The sequence below is a fragment of the Mustelus asterias genome, chromosome 14 (genome assembly GCF_964213995.1).
Source record: "Mustelus asterias chromosome 14, sMusAst1.hap1.1, whole genome shotgun sequence".
NCBI lineage: Eukaryota > Metazoa > Chordata > Chondrichthyes > Carcharhiniformes > Triakidae > Mustelus > Mustelus asterias.
Genome location: NC_135814.1, coordinates 51,280,511 through 51,305,669, shown reverse-complemented (window position 1 = coordinate 51,305,669; position 25,159 = coordinate 51,280,511). Strand labels below are relative to the sequence as shown.

At 41.5% G+C, this 25,159-nt stretch overlaps 1 protein-coding gene across 2 annotated transcripts in view; it reads left to right on the top strand.

Annotated features, from left to right (window-relative positions):
- Positions 1-13,758, top strand: part of dcaf17 (ddb1 and cul4 associated factor 17) — a 42,388-nt gene extending 28,630 nt beyond the window's left edge. For both annotated transcript variants that reach the window (XM_078228355.1, XM_078228354.1), the window contains exons 12-15: positions 2,027-2,114; positions 8,169-8,249; positions 10,845-11,000; positions 12,653-13,758. In XM_078228355.1, the coding sequence (XP_078084481.1) occupies positions 2,027-2,114; positions 8,169-8,249; positions 10,845-11,000; positions 12,653-12,787 (460 nt within the window). In that variant the 3' untranslated portion in view covers positions 12,788-13,758. The remainder of the gene's footprint in view (positions 1-2,026; positions 2,115-8,168; positions 8,250-10,844; positions 11,001-12,652) is intronic.
- Positions 13,759-25,159: the final 11,401 nt, after the last annotated feature.

Genomic DNA, 25,159 nt, shown 5'->3' with positions numbered 1-25,159 from the left:
CCCTCTCACCTTAAACCTATGCCCTCTAGTTTTAGACTCCCCTAAAGTTTATTTATTAGTCACAAGTAAGGCTTACATTAACACTGCAATGAAGTTACTGTGAAATTCCCCTAGTCATCACACTCCAGCGCCTGTTCGGGTCAATGCACCTAATCAGCACGTCTTTCAGAATGTGGGAGGAAATCAGATCACCCAGAAAAACCCACGCAGGCACGTGCAAACTCCACACACACACTGACCCAAGCCTGGAATCGAACTTGGATCTCTGGCACTGTGAAGCAGCAGTGCTAACCACTGTGCTACCGTGCCACCCCCATGATTTATGAAAGGAAATCCTGTTTGACAAACATGTTGGGAGTTTTTTGAGCAGCAGAATGGATAAGGGGAAACCAGTTGACCTTGTATATTTGTATTTTCAGAAGGCTTTTGATAAGGTCTCTACAGGAGGTTAGTAAACAAAATTAGAGCACATGGGATTGAGAGTAATATACTGGCATGAATTCAGAATTAGATAATGGAGAGAAAAATAGAGAGCTGGAATAAATGGTTCATTCTCAGGTTGGAAGGCTCTGACTAATATGATACAGTAAGAAGTCTCACAACACCAGGTTAAAGTCCAACAGGTTTATTTGGTAGCAAATACCATAAGCTTTCGGAGCAGAGCTCCTTCGTCAGATGGAGTGGAAATCTGTTCTCAGATATGAGAAGAATGAGAACAGATATCCACTCCATCTGACGAAGGAGCTCTGCTCCGAAAGCTTATGGTATTTGCTACCAAATAAACCTGTTGGACTTTAACCTGGTGTTGTGAGACTTCTTACTGTGCTTACCCCAGTCCAACGCCGGCATCTCCACATAATATGATACCACAAGGGTCAGTACTTGGGATCCAGCTATTCACATGTGTGAACTGCTGATGACACAAAACTAGGTGGGAATGTGAGTTGAGAGGACGGTGCAAAGAAACTTCAAGGAGATTCAGACCAGTTTAGTGAGTGGGTGAGAACATGGCAAAGGGAATGTAATGTGGATGAAGTTATCCACTTTGGTAGGAAAAACAGAAATGCAAAGTATTTCTTAAATGGTGAGACTTTGGGAAGTGCTGATGTCCAAAGGGACTTGGGTGTCTTTGCTTAATTGGTCACTAAAAGCTAACATGCAGGTGCAGCAAGCAATTGGGAATGCAGATGGTATGTTGGCCTTTATTGCAAGAAGATTTAAATGCAGGAGTAAAAATGTCTTTCATGCAATTGTATGAAGCCTTGGTGAAAAGGCACCTGGAGTATTGTGTGCAGTTTTGGTCTCCTTACCTAAGGAAGGATACACATGGCATAGAGGGAGTGCAACGAAGGTTCACCAGACTGATCCCTGGGATGGTGGGATTGTTCTATGATGGAAGATTGAGGAAACTGAATCTATTTGAAGAATGAGAAGTGATCTCATTGATGCATTGAAAATTCATTGATGCAGGAAGGATTTTTCCCCTGGGGGATCTGGAACTGGGGACATACCTCTTATTCTGAGACTATGTCATGAAGGACTGAGACGAGGAGGAATTTCTTCACTCAGAGGGTGATGAATCTTTGGTATTCTCTATCCCAGCGGGCTGTGGAAGCTCAATCATTAAGTATATTCAGGACAGAGATTGATAGATTTCTAGATATTAAAGATATAAAGGGATATGGGGATAGGGCAGGAAAATGGCATTGAGGTGGAAGATCAGCCACGATCTTGTTGAATGGCAGAGCACACTGAAGGGGGAGAATGGTCTACTCCTGCTCCTATTACCTTTATTACTGCGTCCCTATGTCTGATTGTGCTATATGACATCAGTTCTTGCCAAAGTGTTATTATTGGTAACTTGATGTGAATTTTCCACTGAAATTAAGAAAACATTTACAGTTACTGAAGAACATAAAATATCAATTGTTGTTTGATGTATCCTTGCTATTGTGCAAAATATTTCCATTGCAATTTATAACATAGATGGACATTTGTTCTCAATTATGTTAACACTGCTTTCCAGTGTGTTGCAGCTGTCTGAAAAATCTGAAGATGTACAGAGATGGCAGGTTTTACGAGCCTTTACTATTTCTTCTGCAAGAGAAAGAGAGGTAAACAGTAACTTGAATTTTCTTTTTTTAATCATTAATCACATTGGTCCATTGTTGAGATTCAGAAACTCTTGCAGGATTCCAAGGGAAGTTCAGATGTAGGGGGCAATCTAACCGTTGCGCCAAAACTGGCCGATGGGCGGGACGAGCCGGTAAGGTCGCAGGAGTGCCAAGAAGTCACTCACGCCCGATTTCTCGCCTCTCGCGATTTACTGGCACTGGATATCTGCCCATTTCCGATACGAGGCTGAATAAATTATTTGAATCAAATTTCAATATAAATGTAAATGAAATTAGCAAGCCTGGGACTCAATTTGCCGGGCTCACTTGCCTCTGTGACCTCACCGTAAGAGGTTCTCTCCAGTGAGGAAAACAGCTCTGCACACTCTGCAATCGGTATGGGGAGGGGGACCCTGCTGCCACTGTGCAGGCGACCAGTGAGGGAGGGAGGGGAGCCCTGCTACCACTCTGCTGGCGATTGGTGGGGGAGGGAGGGGGTGGCGATATTTCTGGGCGGGGAAGGGCTCACGATCGACCATGGGCCCCCGCGATAGCTGCGGGGGGAGGAGGCTGCTGCGTCAAGATTGGCTGCAGCAGCAGAGGCCTGACAGGTCTCTGTGACCAGTCTCTTTCACAGACTTGTCAGCCCTCTGCTTGTTGCCACAGAGGTCTGCACATGCGCAATGGCGCCCTCTGCTGCTATAGCAGGCTTTCTGGTGATTTAAGCTCTGCCCCTTTCCCTACAAGCTAGGAACAGTTTAGTCAATTAGCCACTGAGTGCATAAAATTCTGGGTTTGACCTCGCCCAAAAAACAGGTGAGAAACTCTCCTGTTTTTCCGCCTGTCCTGGTCTTAGAATTTTTTTGATAAGATTCCCCCCATAGACTTTTTTTCAGGTGGTGAGTGCACCTATTGTCGTTAAGCCTGCTGTGCCTCTGTGAGTCTGCTCTTGGGGACTGTGTAGGGGATTTAATGGGATTCCTTTGTCTCTGTGCCTAGCCAAGGGACAAAGCCAGTGGGAAAATATATTTTTTGTTTACTGTGCTTGCCCTTCGTACGAGTAATATGAGCAGGTTGTTCCATCACTATATCTGCTGACTAGGGAAGAAGAGTTTATTTTGCATAGCCAATTTAATTTATGCATTGCTATTATCCCTAAGATATTTGAAGCCAGATGTTCTTGTATTTGTCTCCTTCGGAAGAAAATGCTGTGGAGTTTCAGCTCTTGCACATCTGTTTAGGAATATTCTGGACAAGGAATATTCCCTCTGTTTTAGGGAGGTTAAGCTTTATTTCCAGAGAATTAGGCAAATTTAGTCTTTTATAAAATTTAGAGGAGTGAAGAAACACAGTTAGTTACATAAAGTAGGGCATCCTAGTGATATTGTGTTCAATTCCTTCAGCCATTACGGGTGGATTACTAAGTTCCTCCTGATAGTTGCTTCCTGGGGTTTTAATAGCCAACTCAAAGAGAAGGACAAATGGAGGAACCTCAGTCTGGTTCTCCTTTGCAAGAATGCTTGGGAGTTGAGGATCTCGTAATCCTTGGTAGAGTAGTAAAATATGGAAGTTACAAAGCAAAATACAGTCAATGCTGGAAATCTGAAATAAAAACAGAAAATACTCAATACCTAGCAGGCCTGGTAGTATCTGTAGAGAGAGAATATTTCAGGTGTGTGAGCTTCAATGTAACTGGGAAAAATAAGGGATGTAAACAGTTTTTGAGTAAGTGAAAGGGCGTATTAAGGGATAAAGAACTAAAGGGAAAGACTGTGACTGGTTGGAGGACAGGAGACATTAAATGACAAAAGGCTTCATGGTGCAAGGCAAAGGGACTGATAATGGGACAGGTAAAGAAACTAAACACGTGACAATGTGGCATGAAGGAGTCCCAATCTAATGGAAGTCAATGGGAATCGGGGAAGATTTTCCATGGTTGGAGTCATACTTCACACAAAATGGTTGTGTCTAAAGGAGGCCAGGTATCAATAATTTAGGGTATACCAGGGCAGTCTTGTTTCTGGATCTTTAGAAAGAGGCAGAAGTGGGCTGTTCAGGGTTAGGGCAGGAACAATGAGTTGGAGACCATGGAGGGAAGATAACCAGAGAATTTGAGGTTCATAATCCTGAAAACAATGTTTAGTGGTGGGTTCACAGTCCCCAGAGAGATTGGAAAAAATGTAGCGAATTGGCATTCAGTCTCTGCTTGATAGAAATTGATATGCCAGACAACAACAGCAGCACTTTTGTCACCCTTGACAACGGTGGTCCTGAGAGAAGAGTACTGCAAGTTCAGAGAGACATAGGCTAGAATGAGTCAGATGAGCACTAATGGAAGCAAATATGGAAGATATTCACTGAATGTAATTGCACTGAAATTGTGACTTGTTAGCCATTTATGATTGATTGTGGCTGCAATTGAATTTTCAATGTTGCATTTTATTCTGTTAAGCTAAATGAATTTCATGCAATTCTCCTACCTAAATGTACAGGCTTGTCATCATATTGTTAACAATTTTTAATAGCACGTTGACTTTTCAGATCAGGTACAAACAAAACGTTTTCATGACCAAGTTGATCTAAGTTATACTGAAACATATTGAACTAACTTTTTTCCACTACTGGGTAAATGACTAAATCCATGAATTAGTTTGAAAAGACCTGTTAAATGTTAGTGATATTACTAAAAGTTAACTACCTGTAATGGAACAGGTCTTGGATATTAACCAAGCTATTTAAATGGCAATCTGTAGTTGGTCCTATAAGTTGACTGACATCATCATAAATCATCTTGCATTAAGCAATGCTCTGTAACTGATTAATTTACCACTACATAACCTCTCTATTCTGATTCACAATTCTGCTTGTTTTAATGAACATTCATATTTAATCTGCCCCATTAAATGCAATTTCTCCACTGCCAGATAAAATGTTAGCATAAAATGTCAGACTTTATGAATGAAGGTTTGGCTTGACTGTTTCACTGGGTATCTGCTCTCTGAATCCTACCCTACCCATTTTTAAATTCTTAACACCTTCCACCAAAGTTATGATGGCCAATTGAGAGAACCCCGTGTAAGTTCTACTTTTTATGTATGAGAAACTTTATGGACAAATGTGAAATTACTGTCAAAGAAAAAATTTGCATTTATTAAGCACTTTGCAACCTCTGGACCAGGAGGCCTTGTGGCATAGTGTGTAGGGTTCCTGTCTCTGAATCAGAGGTACCCTATATGCATCCCAATTTGGGACCTGATGGTCACAGAAGGTGCATTCATCATGTGGCCAAAGAGGTTAATTATCAACTTGCAAATCCTTCTGAAATGCCTATGGCAGACTGTAAGAGTGAGAGAGTCTCCCTGTTAGGTAGAACCTGCAAGAAAGCAACAGCAAATCACTGCAGTGGTGCACCGTGTAACCATGGGCTAACACATGGAAATCCATAGTCACCAATGGCCTCTGAGGGCATGGTACCTGAAGTGAGAGAGAACATCTGGACATCCTTAAGCACTTTATGTCTATAATAAACTGTTGAAGCATGGTTACTATTTATAATGTAGTGAAATCCAGCATCCCATATTTGCACACAGCTCAAAACAGCAATGTGATAATGATCAGCTAATCTGTTTATGGTGCTGGTGACTGAGAGATAGATATTGGCTAGATTTCACTATTCAATTAGTTCCAAGGATCTTTTACATGCATCTGAGAGAGAAGATGGGATCTTGATTTAATGTATTTCAATAGTGCACCACTTAGTACTGTACCCAGGATCAGCTTTGATTATGGGGTAAAACCTTTGTAGTGACTCTTGATAAATTAGAGCATAGTGTGAACATTTTGGGCGAGACAGGATTGATCTCAACTGTGGTATCCATATGATAACATTGTATACACACACGATCACCACTTGAGAGATACTGGAGGACAGTCAGCATACATAGGATCATACTCCACAGTGAATAGGTGTCAACAAAGAACAAAGAAAATTACAGCACAGGAACAGGCTCTTCGGCACTCCAAGCCCGCACCGACCATGCTGCCCGACTGAACTAAAACCCCCTACCCTTCCGGGGACCGTATCCCTCTATTCCCATCCTATTCATGTATTTGTCAAGACGCCCCTTAAAATTCACTACCGTATCTGCTTCCACTACCTCCCCCGGCAACGAGTTCCAGGCACCCACTACTCTCTGTGTAAAATATCTGCCTTGTACATCTCCCTTAAATCTTGCCCCACGCACCTTAAACCTGTGCCCCCTAGTAATTGACTCTTCCACTCTGGGGAAAAAGCTTCTGACTATCCACTCTGTCCATGCCTCTCATAATCTTGTAGACTTCTATCAGGTCATCCCTCAACCTCCGTCGTTCCAGTGAGAACAAACCAAGTTTCTCCAACCTCTCCTCAAAGCTAATGCCCTCCATACCCAGGCAACATCTTGGTAAATCTTTTCTGTACCTTCTCCACTGCCTCCACATCCTTCTGGTAGTGTGGCGACCAGAATTGAACACTATATTCCAAGTGTGGCCTAACTAAGGTTCTATAAAGCTGCAACATGACTTGCCAATTTTTAAACTCAGTGCCCCGGCTGATGAAGGCAAGCATGTCGTATGCCTTCTTGACTACCTTCTCCACCTGCATTGCCACTTTCAGTGACCTGTGTACCTGTACACCCAGATCCCTTTGCCTATCAATACTCTTAAGGGTTCTGCCATTTATTGTATATTTCCTATCTGTACTAGACCTTCCAAAATGCATTACCTCACATTTGTCTGGATTAAACTCCATCTGCCATCTCTCCGCCCAAGTCTCCAACTGATCTTAATCCTGCTGTATCCTCTGATGGTCCTCATCGCTATCCGCAAATCCACCAACTTTTGTGTCGTCCACAAACTTACTAACCAAGCCAGTTACATTTTCCTCCAAATCATTTATATATATTACAAACAGCAAAGGTTCCAGCACTGATCCCTAAGAAACACCACTTGTCACAGCCCTCCATTCAGAAACACACCCTCCCACTGCTACCCTCTGTCTTCTTTGACCGAGCCAGTTTTGTATCCACCTTGCCAGCTCATCGCTGATCCCATGTGACTTCACCTTCTGTACCAGTCTGCCATGAAGGACCTTGTCAAAGGCCTTACTGAAGTCCATGTAGACAACATCCACTGCCCTACCCTCATCAATCATCTTTGTCACTTCCTCGAAAATCATCTGATTTCTGTCATCAGAAAGAAGAGACAATTGTCACCAAAATATGTTCTGTGCCAGCCAAGATACCAATCAGTTTCTCCAACGCCCAAATTGATACAATGTACTCAACCCTGCTAAGAGAGGAGAAATTGACCTACTTCACAGGGTATGCCAACATTACTCCATAATTAGCTTCTGGAACAGGGAGAATACTTGTTAGACTTATTCAGAAAATAAAATATCCCCCCCACCCCCTCCCACAACACACTGGTTAGCAGAAATAACTGCATGATTTGTATTTCCTCCCATTGTGGGGAACCCTGCTCTTCCCACAATAACGTAATCTGAATAATTCAACATAGTGACATGGAAGTGGTGAAATAGTCAGAGGTTCAAGCAGCACCCAACATCAAGAAAATTGACCATGAATGGAATAAAGGCTAACCCAGAAGGGAAAAAAGCCAACATTAATCCTCCTTAAAACAGACAAGGATAGTGATCCAAAACCATTAACCAGCATAAGCAGATTCCCAAAGCCCAAAGGGAGCTAAGCCCAAACAAATTACTCCAACTACTTAATATGTGTTGCCACTGGTACGTGCGTAGCCATGGCAATAAATCTAATTTACACTTTTATTCTCCCACTAAGAAAATATTTCTATGCATATATATAGATTTATATATTATATATATATAAATTCATCTACGTTTGAGTAAAGAAAGCAACGTGCGCTATTCTGGTGCTTTAGGATGTTTGCTCACTTGATAAAGAGTTCTGAAAGTATTAGATACAGGTGAATACTCAACAAAAAGGAATCTGATATTTATTTAACTGTTGAAAAAAAATTTCCCTATTCAAGCTGGAGAGCACAGTAAAAGTGACCGCTAGTGGCCGAGCTGTGAAGAGGCGATTTTTTCAATTAGACGATGACATTTATGAGGTAATTGTAGATTTAGAGTACTCTAATATATTGGATTCATTTTCTTCTTTTAACAGGGCAAGTCTTGAAGCTACTTGTTAATGGTGGAGTAGAATTTAATTTGAGACTGATCTCAGTATTTGGCTGTCATTTTAGATGAATAAATACGTTGGCACTTTATCCAAATGTGAACTGTCCTCCCTCGGGCTCCTTTCAGCTAAACTAATCTCTACATCCTGCATGTTGTTTATTCTTATGAATTTGATTATTTTATGAATCTGATTACTGCAACTTTTTCTAATCGATACAATATGTATTATAGATTTATTTTTGTATGTAAACTTTGCACAATTTTGAATTTTTCATTTTTGTTTCACAGGCATTGATGAGGAATTGCAGCTAGATTGAAATTAACTTATTTTTCTGCAGAATTCAGTTAATTTGAGCAGATAATTTATCACTTGGTTTCTACTAAATTGACAAAAATTATCAGATGAAGACAGTTAAGGCATATAAGGCTAGGTTTTTAGCATCGTGCCCTCAGAGTCTAGCTAGACCTCAGGATCTTTCACCCCCACCCCTCCAAACCTCCATTTTTCCCACACAATATTTGAACCCTCTTAATGCTCACAAACCCCTAGATTGGGTTCTGCAGCTTCATCCCGTACTTGTCACATGGCTCCAAGGTTTTGAGAACTACCATTCCATCCCATCCCGCCCAAAGTGCACAAGTGGCAGGTGCAGCACCTCTAACTCTATCCTTGTTTAATGTCTGGTGAAGTGAACATTCTATTGAAAGAGTTGTGTGTCAGAATGCTTGCTGTATTTAGACTATCATACCTGCTGGATAGTAGAACAAATGAGATATAAAATGGCATATGTTGCGAAGTAAAACTACCAGTTGACAATGCAAGTCCAATATTCCATGGCACTTGATATTGTCTGTTATCCTGTTCATTCTGTTTCACATTTCCTGTTTGCCCATTCCAAACACTCATTGCTGGGGCCTCAATAGTGTAGCATAAGTAGGAAAGCAAATTGTAAGAGGACATGGACTCTGCAAAGGGATACAGACCTGTTAGGTGAGTGGGCAAAAAATTGTAGAGTAGGAGTATAGTGTGGGAAAATTTGAGGTGGTTCACTCTTGTGGGAAGAATAGAAATGCAATTTTTTTTCAAATGGAGTGAGACTGTGCAGTGCTGCAATACCAAGGAATCTGGATGTCCTCATACATGAATCTCAAAATGTTAACATGCAGGCACAGGAAGTAATTAGCAAGGCAAATAAAATGTTGGCCTATATTGATAGATGGGTGGAGTATAAAAATATTATTTTCTATGTCTTAAATTGCAGAGTGTCTAAAGTTATAATGACAGTGGGGTGGGGATCCTGTGGGAGTCCCAAAACAGCTTTTACACCTGTGGGATTTCCCTGATCAATTGTCATCATATCTCCCCCCTCCGCTCCAGCCAGTGACATAATGGGCATCCTGAAGTTGAATGTTGAGATCGCCATTTAAATATACTTAAATGTCATTATCAAGCCTCAATCCCGAATAGACCCCGCCCCCATGTTAAAGGGCCATTTGTGTCATCATGCCACAACAGGTCTTCCATGATGTGCACCTGGCGAGCAGAACCCACCAGAGGCACACAGGTGAGTACAGCCCCCTGACAGAGAGGTCATGTCCAGGAATGGTGTTCCATGGGTGAAGGGCAGAGAGTTCTGTGGTAAGGGATACAGATCTTTTTTTAAAAACTAGGACACCCCCATCTTCAGAAAACCTGAGTTGCTGAGCCCGCCCCGTCAGCGTGATGTAACGCCTCTTGCCATTTTGTTTTAAGAGGCTCACAATATGGTGGAGATGGTGTCCACCCCATTTTTCCCACCCACTGTGCCACTCTGCCAAATAATGAAAATTCCACCCCCAAACCTGATTTGATTAGATTTATTATTGTCACATGTATTGGGATACAGTGGAAAGTATTGTTTCTCGCGCGCTATACAGACAAAACATACAATTCATAGAGTACATAGGGGAGAAGGAAAGGAGAGGGTGCAGAATGTAGCATGATATTATTAGAGAGTTTAAAAGAGTTAGAGTACTGTTTTAAAAGCATAGAATGAGAGTAAAAGATAGAATTAGAAGGTATACTGGGGACAGCTGGCAAGAAGTTGCCTCGTTCCGGTGCCATCTTAGGTTCTTTAACATAGATGAGTTACCGAGTCAGTCTGATCAAGGGACATAAATCTTGTTCATGGTCGTTCATATTATGTCCTTCAGTGTATTTGATTTTAAAATGCGATTGTTATTGGTTGCTGTTATTGATGTTATTGGTTAGATGGAGAAATGATGAGTATATATTGTAGCGTTAATCTTGTGGGGAAAAAAAGTGATTTTATGAATTATGCAAACAGGCACAAGTTTAACTGAAATTAATAGAGGTTGTTATTATAAGAATGTAAAACACTGGAATATTTGCTACCTCTATAGACAACAGTCTATGCAGACAAATGAGGCATGGGAAATCCTCTGCGTGGATTGTTAAAGTTATCAGTGAGTTGTAATTACGAATGAAAAATTCTTATTCCTTTGCTGTTTCATCACTTTTTAAGACCTTTAAAATGGTAGACTACGAGGATGAGCTCGAACTGTTGACTGTTTTAGCAGCACCTCCAACAGACACTGAAGAAAAGATTCATCTCGATCTTTACGACAACCAATCTGGCATCTTAATTAAACGTGTTCCATTAAGGGAACCGTGGGATTTTGTAAGTATGACCAATAAATTGCCCATTGGTTATTAGCTACTAATTAACTTTTGTTGTAGAGCATCTTAATGACACACCAATAGAACACCCGCTTAATCACATTTGGGGACCATCTGTAGAACTCATGAGACTATAAAAGGTTGTTCTCTAAGTGTGCTTTCCTATTTTGCATTTTTTTCCTGTTTTTATTAATAGTTACTTTATTATTTTAAGTAGTTGCTTGCAGTGAGGATTACTAAAAATAGTGTGACATATTAGCTCATTCAAAATCCACCCACTTACATAGTTAAATTGGATTCATGGACTTTACTAATTCCCATAGACAAAGATGAACAATGCCAGCTTTCAAATCACCTGTATAAAATTTGAGTCTGTATGGCAATGTCTACTTCCACAATTGAATAAGAACCGAATATTCACTCCACAGTAAAAGGGACAATGAAAACAATTTTACATTTATTGTATGCAGGAATGGTATTGTAGAAAGCTACAGAATAGGTAGGATTTACAGAAGTAATGCAATGATGTTGATATCTTATCAAAATATCAAAACCTAAGGTTGGTCATATAGAACTCAAATCTTGCTGAAAAAAGCGAAATACTTTCAAAGCTTTTCGTCAAGCATTCATTGGGACAGATTCACAAGAATACCAGCTGTAAAGGGAACAACAATAATACCACATGAGAAGAGAGTTCTGATTGGTAGACAAATGGACTCTGGTAGAAGTGTTGCCATGGAGAATGCACTGTGGAACAGTTAACTGCCAAGGTTTTGTTTAAATTTAAATGATCGGTCCAAGGGAATGGCTACGCTGCAAGCTTTTGTTTAGTTGTCCACATATGAGCCTTTTTAATGTGCCACAAGTACCGCACATGAAGCTTCCAAGTATAGTTGTGGGTTGTTTTCACAATTGGCCAAGCTGCTGGAGAACTTGTCATCGTGGTGGTGCATGCCAGCCCACAGGAGGTGTCACCATTTTCCTCTGGCATCAACTAGTGCCTCCTGGGTGCGGTAATCAATGTTTATGGCCTTAGCTTGCCAGCATCCTTGAAGCAGAGCTTTCAACGTCCTACTGGTCATCTGGCTCTGGTTACCCCATTTTACAGGAAATCCTTGGGTATGAAACCATTTTATATTTTTTTCCCTTTTAACCTTCTCCGTTCTAGTGACAAAGGACTGAAATATAAAATTTTGCAGTAAATGACCTTTTCCAAGTTCTTCCCTCCCCTACTCCTCTGAGGAACCTGACTCCTTACTGAGGTAGGTTCCATCAGAATCTGTAGCCATCTGGTACCTCACCTCAGTGGTCATTTTTCATGTGAGAGTGCTGGTAATCTATTCAATTGCAGAGGTTACAGCAGCTGAATCCAATCCTGTCCTCACTGAATATAAACACATATGCATTTCTGCATTATGATCAGCAGTAGAAATATTGAGCAAGATTCTTATTCCAAGCTTAATCTGTATTCGCTCACATGAAGCTAATGCAGTTATCCCAACATAGAGTGGGAATCAAACCTGAGACTTTTCTAATTAGCCATTCATTGGATTCATTTGCATAGCCAGTGTGGGGGGAGAGAGAAAAGCATGGAAAATGTGCTTGTTGCTCCTGCATACCCAGTTTTACCCAGCTTTTCTTTTTAAATTGCAGACCTACACACATCAATTGTTCTTCGACAGAGATACTATCATACACATAGAAATGCTGCCACCCCGAACATTTTGCTGTCATGTTTACAAACTGGATCAACATATGGCTGAAGGTGGAGACGGAAATAACGAATAATGTATCCAAGTTTGCCAACCAGTTACTTAGAATGAATGCCACTTGACCTGGCTTTTTATTCTATTCACTTCATTTACTGCCACGGCACAACTGTAATTGGACGGACTGAGTGAAAGGTGGGGGTATATGAATGTTCGTAAACGAGGGGATACATATGAATTGGTTGACAGGTAGCTTCAGATGTTTGACTTTTCTTCAAAACAAAAATCCCTTCAGGCAAAATAGCACTTTGTATAAACAAAATATTTTGTGCTCAGGGTTATATAACCTGGAACTGTGAGGCATCAGTTATTTGGAACAGATGGCTGCAAATGTGTCACAAGGTTGTAAGACTTGCAACATTTGGATGAGATTCTTAATCAGAATAACAAAGCTTGAATGGTTTATAAAGACATCTGAACACTTAGAAAGTGCCACAGCTTGAGTTGTTCCCATCAGTCTTTGCAATGTGTGTATATATAGTTTAATGAAAGGAGATTGTATCCTCCATTATCATGGATGAGCTATGTCATCACATAGCTTTGTATTATGTGGTGGGGTGTTTACGATGTACCCTAAAGCAGGGTTTCAGCTGTCAAAGAAAAGGTTCACAGAAAAGCAATGCTGTTTTATAGAGAACATTCCAGAAAATGTTGTATAGCCTTATTGTACAAACACTAATGTAGATTGACCTTTTTAGGAAGTTAAACATGGTAAATGTGTTTTTAAAATAGGCAAGTCACTCTCCAAATTGAGAGGTTTCTTGCTTAATTTAGTAAAATTAACCATGTAGCCTACTAGAAGTTAATAATTATAATTAAGCAGCTATTGGACAAATCTCAACAAATCGCATACATATCTATGAGGAAGTTACAGCAGGCCAAGACCAATCTTCAGCTCATTTTTAAAATGACTGTTTGCTTAAAATCCCCAATTATGGACAAATCTTAATTTTATTTGAAATTTTAATGTGTCTCCAAAGACTTATAATGAATAAAAAGAAAAAAACATTTAATGCCTTCTCACATCTTTGGACCATCCCAAAGCAATCGATTACTTTCAAAGCACAACCACTTATTACTTTCTGGCAAGCCACTTTGATAGAACTTGTAGCTACGAAGGTCACAGTATTCCAGAGCAGGAAGGTGTTGACAATATCCACGGAATGCTTAAACTTGGAGGAAGGCAAAAGAGAGCATCGGAACAGAAACAAATAGAGAGCCTTTTTCAGCTCCACTCCGTTCTCCTGCTGCCTGTGCAGACAGTGCTTCCCTGAAATTTATTATGCACCAATTCATTATAATTTCATTGTGTTTTATTTCCATTTCTTTCCCACCATCACTTCAAAAACGATGAACCGGAAAGATAGCAGGTGAGGACAAAAAACGGGCTTGAATCGGTTTCTTATCCTCCCGGCCCTGTTTTGCAGGCGAGATCAGTTTCGTGCCCTTTCCTATTTACATAAAAGTAATTAAGTTAAAACCATGTACCTGCTCCTACATGGCATCTCTCCCAGCATCCTCCCCCTCGCTGGTGAGCGGTCATGCCGGCGAGAATCACTACTGCTCTGCAGTAGCACGGACCAGGTGCCATGGCCATGCCAGAGGAATTGGAGGCTATTGAAGCCCCTGGATAGTAGGGGGCATGGCCAAGCAGTACCCACCTAGCAGTGCCAACCTGGCAGTGCCCACCTGGCACCCTGGCATTGCCCAGTTGAGCACTATAAGTGTGCCAGGGTAGTGCCAAGTGGGTGGAGCCAGAGTGGGGGTGGGGCTATAACAGGCAATGTATACACAATGGCGGGAGAGGTGTTGCTTATGCAGGAGGGAGCACTGCAAGGGAAGTGGTTGCGGGGGGGATTGTATGCAGAGAGGAGCTCTACAAGGGGGGTGGTGTACAGGGAGGAGCTCTGCAAGGGGGATACTCTAGGAGGGGCAGTCTATGCAAGGGGGGTTCATGCAGGAGGGGGCTATGCAAGGGGGCAGCATGACAAGAGGGTACATGTCGGGGGTCTGCCAGGGACTCATCGGGAGGGTCTTGATCCCGGCGACCCATGTTGGTGTTAGGGGTAGCAATGCTGCGAATAAAAGAGGGAGGGTTCAATCTCTAGGAGGATGGTGGTGGTGGGAGGAGGTCTCCCTGTGCACGAGTAGATTGGGGCGCCCTGCGCAATGGCGCTCGAGCGGTCTGCAGCCGACTCCCTCGCTGTACTTGGGCTCTGTCCTTCTCTTACTGACGCAAAGCTCCCAGCTGTCAGAAAAACTGACAAGAGTGTGGGAAGGTTGCAGTGCCGAACTCGCCCAAAAAACCGGTGTGGAACACTCTTGTTTTCAGAGTTTTATTGTTTTGGCAAGATTCTGCCCGTAGACCCTGGTGTGCTCTGAACTCAGGATATCACTGTTGTATCCTATCCTTCTTTACTCACGCCAACAGTAACTTCCATTTCACAGAATGAGCCAGACTTCACTCTGGATAAAAACACAGGAGAATATTGCTTATTCTAGTTGTGAAAATGACTTGCATTTTTCTTAACCATCAGATGTCTCAAAGGGCTTTACAGTTACTGAAGCATTTTTTGAAGGGCATTCATTGCACATCAACCAATTTGAACATAGCAAACTCCCACAAACAATAATGTTATAATGAACAGCTATTCTGTTTTTGTGATGTTGATTGAAGAATAAATATTAGCCAGGCACCCAGGATAATTCCCCTGCTGCTGCTTTGAAATAGCGCTGGGGGAATTTTACATCCACACAAGCAGGCAGATGGGGCCCAAGTTTAATGTCTCTTCCAAATGTTGGAACCACCAACAATGCAGCACTCCATTGATACTGCACTGGAGTGTCAGCCTTTCTTTTTGTAGACAGGCCCTGGAGCGAGACTTGGAATGTGGAACCTTGTGACCCAGAGGTGAGAATGCTACCAACTGAACCACAAACTGGCATGAGGAAACAGTGCTGAGTACGAAACAAATGTTGAAAACATGCAGTAAATCAATCAAAATCAGACCGAAAACGGGGTTATATTTTGAGTAAGACCTTTTTGTAAGCGAGCAGCTGCTACTCTTTATTATTTATTTTAATGAAAAACAGAACGAAGATCAATAGTACATATTTTGGTTGTAAAATTATAAGGTTTTTAATATCTAACTTCCTTAGATGCCCTTCTCTGTGGCATATTATAATCATCAAACTTGGAAATTTAGCACAGCATATATCAAAAAGATACAAGGTAAAAGGAACCTGGAGGTTCATGTCAAGTTTTTAAAAAAGGTTTATTGCAGTGAGAAGATAAAAGACATTGAAGGCTGCTTGTGTAAGAGAAGAATGGAATATAGTGGTCTCTCTCTCTATGATGTGGAGATGCCGGCGTTGGACTGGGGTAAGCACAGTAAGAAGTCTCACAACGCCAGGTTAAAGTCCAACATGCGAGTCATTCCAACCATTATTTTGTAAATTGAGTTTGTGTCTTTATACGCCCTGTTTGTGAACGGAACTCCCACTCACCTGATGAAGGGGCAGCGCTCCGAAAGCTTGTGCTACCAAATAAACCTGTTGGACTTTAACCTGGTGTTGTGAGACTTCTTACTCTCTCTCTATGTCAGGGTTTCCCAGATGTTTCGAACACACAGTCACATCCCCCCCCCGCCACCAATTAACACTTGGCCAAGCCCCCCTCCCATGGCCCTTAGCATTAACCACTTTAAGAATGGATAATCGTAAAAGATTCTCTTAAAAAAGTGAAGTCTTACCTTTTCTCATTTTTAGTGGGAGGAATGATGCTGGAAAGCTGATTCTCATATCGGACACACGTCTCTCTCCCTCACACACACATACACACGTCTCCTACCCCCCTCACTCACCCCTCTTTCCCTTGCTCTGAGACCCACTCATAACCCCTCACCCCCGCCCCTGAGGCCTATGCTGGATGTCCCCCTGCACTGAGGCCTATGCTGGACAAACCACACCCGCCTCGCTCTGAGGCCCATACTGGATGACCCCCCTTCGAGGCCTGTGCCAGATGCCCCCCCCCCCCCCCCCCCCCCCCAACTCCGGCACTCATTCCAAATTCCATTCTGAGGCCATCTCTTCCCATCAGTCTACTGTCCATGCTTGTCCAATCAGAGACTGGCTTCTCCAGATTGGATGAGCAGCTCTGCAGCATTTTTCAAATGTGCCCATCTTGCCACGGATCCTCTGGGTTTTGTGGATCCCAGTTTGGGAACCTCTGCTTTACGTAATAAGGTACCATGGGATGTAAAAACCTTGAATATAGTGGTGAATAAATATGAAGGACATTATGTAAATATGTAAGGTTAGCAACAGCCAGATAAACTTTACCTGGTTTGTCAAGAAAAACATGATCACCACAAAGCTGAAGATGATTGGGGGAGAGGGAGGGGAGGGGTTAACTGGCCAAGGGCCAGGATAAAAGAAACCATCCTAATTTGTTTTGCGCACAGCAAAAACTAGAAATCGGAAGCGAGAGAAAAGCTTGAAGACCAAAGCTACAAGAAAAATCATTGAATGCTCCCCACCAAGTCTTAATATGGGAGTATGTTGCCCACATTATACTGCATATCACTGCCTGAAAAGTTACAGACTTGTTCTGACTTCATTTCATTAAATAATCTCACATCTGAACTTTGTTGGAGGTCCATTCCCATAATGAGGGGCTCAAAACCCCTGAGACTTGCATTGTTCTTCATGCTTATGATGATTGATGAGAAAGATAGAAATTAGAAATAAAATATAGTATTTTTGTCTAAGATGCAGAATGGTATTGTCTCCTTAATTGTCAGAGATTAAAAGCCTCTCTCGGAAAAATATGCTTCAAGTTTATTTTTATCCAGTAGTTGCAACAATTAGTCATCTTGCTGAACCTGGTATCCAAAAGAAATACAATTCAAGCCAGGGTTCAAAGTTCAAATGTAAATATATTATGGGATGATCCAAATATGTTTTGTTGGCTGCTCCTTTATATTTTATTTAGTGACTTATTTAAATTTACTTAGTTCATGTAGTTTCAGGAAATATTTCTTAACTTGCCTGATACAAATTGGAATCAGTTTGTATCATGCAACAGTGATCGGTACATTGGCCTAGAAGGGACTGCAGTATAGATTTACTAGACTGATACCTGGTCTCCAAAGGTTAACCTATGAAAATGTGTTACACAAACTAGGATTATAGTCCCTGGAATTTAGTTTAAGGAGTGATTTAATCAAAGCTTTCAAGATATTAAGGACAGTCAGAGAGGAACAATTTCCACTGGTTAGAAAACCTAGGACTGGGGGAAATAGTCTAAAATATTACAGCCAGTCCTGCAGGAGCATTAGCAACACATTTCTGCACATAAAGGGTGGTAGATGTTTGAAACACTCTTCCATAAAGAACAATCGTTGCTACATCAGTTGTTAATTTTAAATCTGAGATATCTGATAGATATCAGATATTAAGGAATATGGATCAAAGGTGGGTATGGATCAAAGGTGGGTATATCAACCGTGATCCAATGAATGGTGTAATGAGCTTGAAAGGCTTTATGGTCTACTCCTGATTCAATATGTGGCTCAAAGGAGCATTCTTGCTCCATCTGGCTGATCGGGAAACCAAATAAAATCGCCACTTTAATGCCTGCGCGCCTATTTAAACTTCTGCCCTAGTTTGAGCCATCTACCTGTACAGTTTTTAGCAGACAGGTTTAAAATTTGACCTTAAATATGTGAACATGAGAAGAGACATAGTTGAGATTTTACAGTGATTGTTCAGCTTGATTAGCTTGAGTGAGTGGCAAATATTAAATAGTCACCTTGGTGTATAAGACTATAACATTTAATTCCTCCCCTGCCCAATGTGCACAGAAGCAAGGCCTCAGATGGGTTTTCCAATTTGTATCAGGCAAGTTAAGAAATATTTCCTGAAACTAAGTAAATTTAAATAAGTCACTAAATAAAATATAAAGGAACAGCCAATAAAACATATTTGGATCATCCCATGATATATTTGCATTTGAACTTTGAACCCTGGCTTGAATTGTATTCCTTTTGGATACCAGGTTCAGCAAGATGACTAATTGTTGCAACTATTGTATAAAAATAAACGAGGCATATTTTTCCGAGAGAGGCTTTTACTCTCTGACAATTAAGAGACAATACCGTTTTACATCTTAGACAAAAATACTATATTTTATTTTTAATTTAGTATGTTTCTGTCTTTCTCATCAATCATCATGGGATTTTTAAATTCTGAAAATATTTCAGATGTTATATGCAATTTACACTTGTACTTAAGTTTCATCCTCCAATGTCAATTGAGTGAAAGCACCTTCGGAAATAGCACCAAGCCATTCAGAGCAGAATGTCCTCAGTTTAATTTATGATCTGTGCTAAGTTAAGTGATTTCAGCCAGAGCAGCAGGCAGGATGATTACTTGTACAGTTCAGAATGCACCGAGGACATTCTAGTGAGGGCATACATACGTTGTAACATCAGAAGAGCTTTCAGAAGTGAGAAAGGCAGAAACATACTAAATTAAAAATAAAAAGTAAGGTAAGGGAATTGGAATAATTCTGACAGTAACTAGTACTGGGGTTGACATTGCTTGAAAATAACATTCTGTTTCCAATGTACCAGAATACAATTTTCCAAGTTGCAACAAATTGAGTAATCAAATCATTCTCCATAAAATACTGGCACTCGGAAGCAGTAGAAATGATGGTCTGACCTTAACTGCAGTATATGCCACTGGCATCTATATTCTTTGGCTTTGTTCTTTCTTGTTCAGGGAGTTCAACAACATTGAGCTAGTGATTGAAATACAGAATTGCCAGGACTCAGAAATGATTGCAACTGAAGGCGGACCTTGTTTGAAGACAGTTATGTGTCCAGCTCTTCCCTAACCCTATCACACTACCAAAAAAAGCAAACAGAAAAGTGTACCACTTCTTTTCAGTCAAATGGAATTTTCTACATGTTCTGGCAAGAGTGAGCATTGCCTGAGATTATAATATTTTTAGCTTTTTTTTGTGACGTAACCTTATTGTAGATCATTCATTATTGTTGAGGAGGCCATTTCATTATTATATTGTAAAAGTCCATTTATCACACCCAGAAAGCTCTTATTTTTGTTAGTCCACATCCTTCTCCCAGTTTGAAGCCCTTGTGAGGGATTAGTAAAGGGTAACAGTGCCCCATTATGGCAGAAGAGTATAACTGCAACCTATGTAGTATAATATTCTGAAAGTAGATTAAATCCACAATAAACTAAAAGGCAAATTTAGATAAAGTTGCAGAACTATTGTTAGAATATTTAATATTTTTCAATATTGAAATCATTTAAAATTTAAGATTTAACTAAATACTTTCAGATTTTAAAACTATGTGAATTTCTAGTGTCTGAATGATTAATGCATTTGTACACAATTCCTTTATCTGCTTTCATATGGTTTCAAAGACAATGATTCTGAAAACTAGATGAACTGGTGGAGAAAAAGCCATGAATCTTGGGGAGTGGGTGGAAGAGGAGAGAGAGAGAGAAACAGGAGAGGCAGGGCTGGGTTCAAAAAGATAATGATGTGGAGATGTCGGTGTTGGACTGGGGTAAACACAGTAAGAAGTCTCACAACACCAGGTTAAAGTCCAACAGGTTTATTTGGTAGCAAAAGCCACTAGCTTTCGAAGCGCTGCTTCTTCTTCAGGTGAGTGGGATTTCAGTTCACAAACAGGGCATATAAAGACACAAACTCAATTTACAAAATAATGGTTGGAATGCGAGTCTTTACAGTTAATCAAGTCTTAGATATTACCTGTAAAGACTCGCATTCCAACCATTATTTTGTAAATTGAGTTTGTGTCTTTATATGCCCTGTTTGTGAACTGAAATCCCACTCACTTGATGAAGGAGCAGCGCTTTTAAAGCTAGTGGCTTTTGCTACCAAATAAACCTGTTGGACTTTAACCTGGTGTTGTGAGACTTCTTACTGTGTTCAAAAAGATTAAGCAGGAACAAGGTAGAAGGGGATTAGGGAACCGGGGTCAGGGCTCTGGAGATTGGGGAAGAAGTCAGAGAAATAGTTCACTGGGGAGAATGGGTGAGAGAGACAGGACTAAGGATTTTGAGGGATATTGAGGTACGGGGGTTGGGGCTTGAGCAGGAGCAGGGTGTTAAGAACATAACTTGTGGTAAACACCAAGCTATTCCAAATCCCAGACGGGAAATTTGAAACACTTGGCCTCAATTGCATTTTGCAATTTGATATAATGTGAGGAAAGATTTAAAAACCAAAGAATGATGTACCAGAAGATTTTGTGATGATTATTAATAAAATAAATGCTTATTACAAACACTTAACTAAAATGGCTGTATATAGTAACCCTAGGTTTACCTAGTTCCAAATATCTTCTTTTCCCTAACTTCAAAGCTACTACAAACAACATTGTATAGGTTTTTTAAAAATAATTAAAGGCAAAGAGCAATAATAGTTACCACACCAGGCAGTTATATCTTTTGGGGTTGCTTTTGAAGTAGGACAAAACAACTAGTTGTTCAAGCAAGCTTTCTTCACAGACACAGCTTGATGGGAGTTCAAACAGCTATTCCTGATGTATGCTGAGGCCTCTGAAACAGCTCCCTTGCATAGGTTGAATTTCTTCTGATATACATTTTTCTCTGTCGATCTTCCCTTACCTGGACTAACCTCTTCAGACGTCAAACGTAATCACCTTCATTTTGAAAGTCCACCTTTTTAGAATGTAATTGCAAAGTTCACAATTTATCTCCTCCTTTGAATCTCTGACATTTTACTCAAACCCTTGATGTTCTAATCCCCATTGTTACCAACTTGCCTTAGGTAAATATCTGTTTGCAGTATTACTAGGCTCATCAACATATCAAAAGCACTAGTTCCATTAACATAGCCAAACTGTCCCTGCCATTCCACAACTTCCATTTTAAAATAGTTTTTAAAAACATATCACCAGCAGAACACACTCCAGTTTACTGGATTCCCCTGATTTTCACATTCTCTGTGTCAGGGAGAATCATGATAAAGAGACGGTCAGGGCTCAAGCAGGGGAGGATGGAGTTTGGGCAGAGAGATTGGTAGTTTCAGTGCCTTTTTGTACTACTTTTGTATTAAATGAGGAATCTTAAGTATTTCTATTAGCAATTGATACAGTTTCAGTGAGTTACCGGTCAAATCAAAGTTCCTCCCATCATTGATTTCCCTGCTTCAAATGACTCCCCTCCCTTCAGTTTCCCCTCTTCCCAGCTGTCAGTTTTCAGTGAAATATAAGTAAAATACTGTGGATGCTGGAAATCTGAAATAAGAGTCATACGGACTTGAAACCTTAACTCTGTTTCTCTCTTCCCAGATGCTGCCAGACCTGCTGAAATTATCCAGCATTTTAGTTTCTATTCTTTGCTTGCTCAGGGATGGCCTCCTGGTTTACAGAAAGTTTTGAACAGGCACAGGTATAAAGGACTGAATGGCCTCCTCCTGTGTTGAATAATTTTATGATTCAATGAACAGTTTCACGCATAAAAGCCCCAAAGATCTCAACTGCAAGAACCCCAACCATTATAAGATAAAAGCCATAGCATTCATAGGCATCACATAATCAGATATCATGAGTAGCATGTGACCAAGCATCCAGGGACGTTTCCAATCAAAAGGTGACAGTCCATGATTTTGAAATGCTGTCTAGTGATTGGGCCCTTCATCGGGAAAGCTGGTAACCCTCTTTATATTTTGAGGAGTAACAGAGACGAGAGATATATTTAGGAATCTTCAGATGTATCGTTCAAAATCTCAGGTATCTGGGCAGGAACCCAACAAATGCAATTTAATGAATCATATCTTTTACCTAAGGAGCAGACTTCAAAAATACTTTCTCAATATTTAAAATTACCTGCCTTTTAACCTCTGGTTTTAAATAACAGTCATTAAGAGGCAGACCACCTGATAATCAGTATGCCCAATCCAAAACTGATCGTGTGTTCAATACAGTCTAGTGTTGTCAATAGTGCTTGGTGTAGTATGGTAGACGTAGAACCCAAAGCGATCTGTGGTTATTCTGCTGTTTTCTGTTCTTTGTTGTGTGTTTAAGTCAGGTGTTTTGTTTCTTGTACTGGTTGACTGCATGTTTCCATGGTGACATGAATCAGTATGGTTGTACACGTGGTCCACATTGAGCAGCCTGCGGCTTGAACGCCTGCTGTTTATTATCAATGGTCACGTATTTCTACAGGTAGTTTTTGCCATAAGGCTTAAACTGCGTTAGCATATAAATTAAATGGTCCAGGAACATGGTTCAGTTGAAGACAAGGCAAATTTCTTACAATCCTAACCCTGGTGCTTGCTGGAAGTAATGTTTTAGATGTGTCAAAATCGATACAATCTTCAGTACCTCTGCTTCAGTGAGTGATGATCAATCCTGCATTTAAACTACTGATGTGGAGATGCCGGCGTTGGACTGGGGTAAACACAGTAAGAAGTTTAACAACACCAGGTTAAAGTCCAACAGGTTTATTTGGTAGCAAAAGCCACACAAGCTTTCGAGGCTCTGAGCCCCTTCTTCAGGTAAGTGGGAATTCTGTTCACAAACAGAACTTATAAAGACACAGACTCAATTTACATGAATAATGGTTGGAATGCGAATACTTACAACTAATCCAGTCTTTAAGAAACAAAACAATGGGAGTGGAGAGAGCATCAAGACAGGCTAAAAAGATGTGTATTGTCTCCAGACAAGACAGCCAGTGAAACTCTGCAGGTCCACGCAACTGTGGGAGTTACAAATAGTGTGACATAAACCCAATATCCCGGTTGAGGCCGTCCTTGTGTGTGCGGAACTTGGCTATCAGTTTCTGCTCAGCGACTCTGCGCTGTCGTGTGTCGCGAAGGCCGCCTTGGAGAACGCTTACCCGAATATCAGAGGCCGAATGCCCGTGACCGCTGAAGTGCTCCCCAACAGGAAGAGAACAGTCTTGCCTGGTGATTGTCGAGCGGTGTTCATTCATCCGTTGTCGCAGCGTCTGCATAGTTTCCCCAATGTACCATGCCTCGGGACATCCTTTCTTGCAGCGTATCAGGTAGACAACGTTGGCCGAGTTGCAAGAGTATGTACCGTGTACCTGGTGGATGGTGTTCTCACGTGAGATGATGGCATCTGTGTCGATGATCCGGCATGTCTTGCAGAGGTTGCTGTGGCAGGGTTGTGTGGTGTCTTGGTCACTGTTCTCCTGAAGGCTGGGTAGTTTGCTGCGGACAATGGTCTGTTTGAGGTTGTGCGGTTGTTTGAAGGCAAGAAGTGGGGGTGTGGGGATGGCCTTGGCGAGATGTTCGTCTTCATCAATGACATGTTGAAGGCTCCGGAGGAGATGCCGTAGCTTCTCCGCTCCGGGGAAGTACTGGACAACGAAGGGTACTCTGTCCACTGTGTCCCATGTTTGTCTTCTGAGGAGGTCAGTGCGGTTTTTCGCTGTGGCGCGTTGGAACTGTTGATCAATGAGTCTAGCGCCATATCCTGTTCTTATGAGGGCATCTTTCAGCGTCTGGAGGTGTCTGTTGCGATCCTCCTCATCCGAGCAGATCCTGTGTATACGGAGGGCTTGTCCGTAGGGGATGGCTTCTTTAACGTGTTTAGGGTGGAAGCTGGAGAAGTGGAGCATCGTGAGGTTATCCGTGGGCTTGCGGTACAGTGAGGTGCTGAGGTGACCGTCCTTAATGGAGATGCGCGTGTCCAAGAATGCAACCGATTCCGGAGAGTAGTCTATGGTGAGCCTGATGGTGGGATGGAACTTGTTGATGTCATCATAGAGTTGTTTCAGTGATTGTTCACCATGAGTCCAAAGGAAGAAAATGTCATCGATGTATCTAGTGTATAGCATCGGTTGAAGGTCCCGTGCGGTGAAGAAATCTTGTTCGAACCTGTGCATGAAGATGTTGGCATATTGAGGTGCAAATTTGGTCCCCATGGCTGTTCCGTGTGTCTGGATGAAGAACTGGTTGTTGAAGGTGAAGATATTGTGGTCCAGGATGAAGCGGATGAGATGTAAAATTGCATCTGGAAACTGGCAGTTGTTGGCGCTGAGCACTGAGGCCGTTGCAGCAATGCCATCGTCATGGGGGATGCTGGTGTAGAGTGCTGAGACATCCATTGTGACGAGGAGCGCTCCTGGTTCAACTGCTCCATGTGTGCCGAGTTTCTGTAGGAAGTCCGTCGTGTCGCGACAAAAGCTGGGGGTTCTTTGTACAATGGGTTTCAGGATGCCCTCGACATAGCCGGAGAGGTTCTCGCACAGGGTCCCATTGCCCGATACGATGGGACGGCCGGGTGTGTTTGCCTTGTGTATCTTCGGGAGGCAGTAGAGATCTCCAACGCGGGGA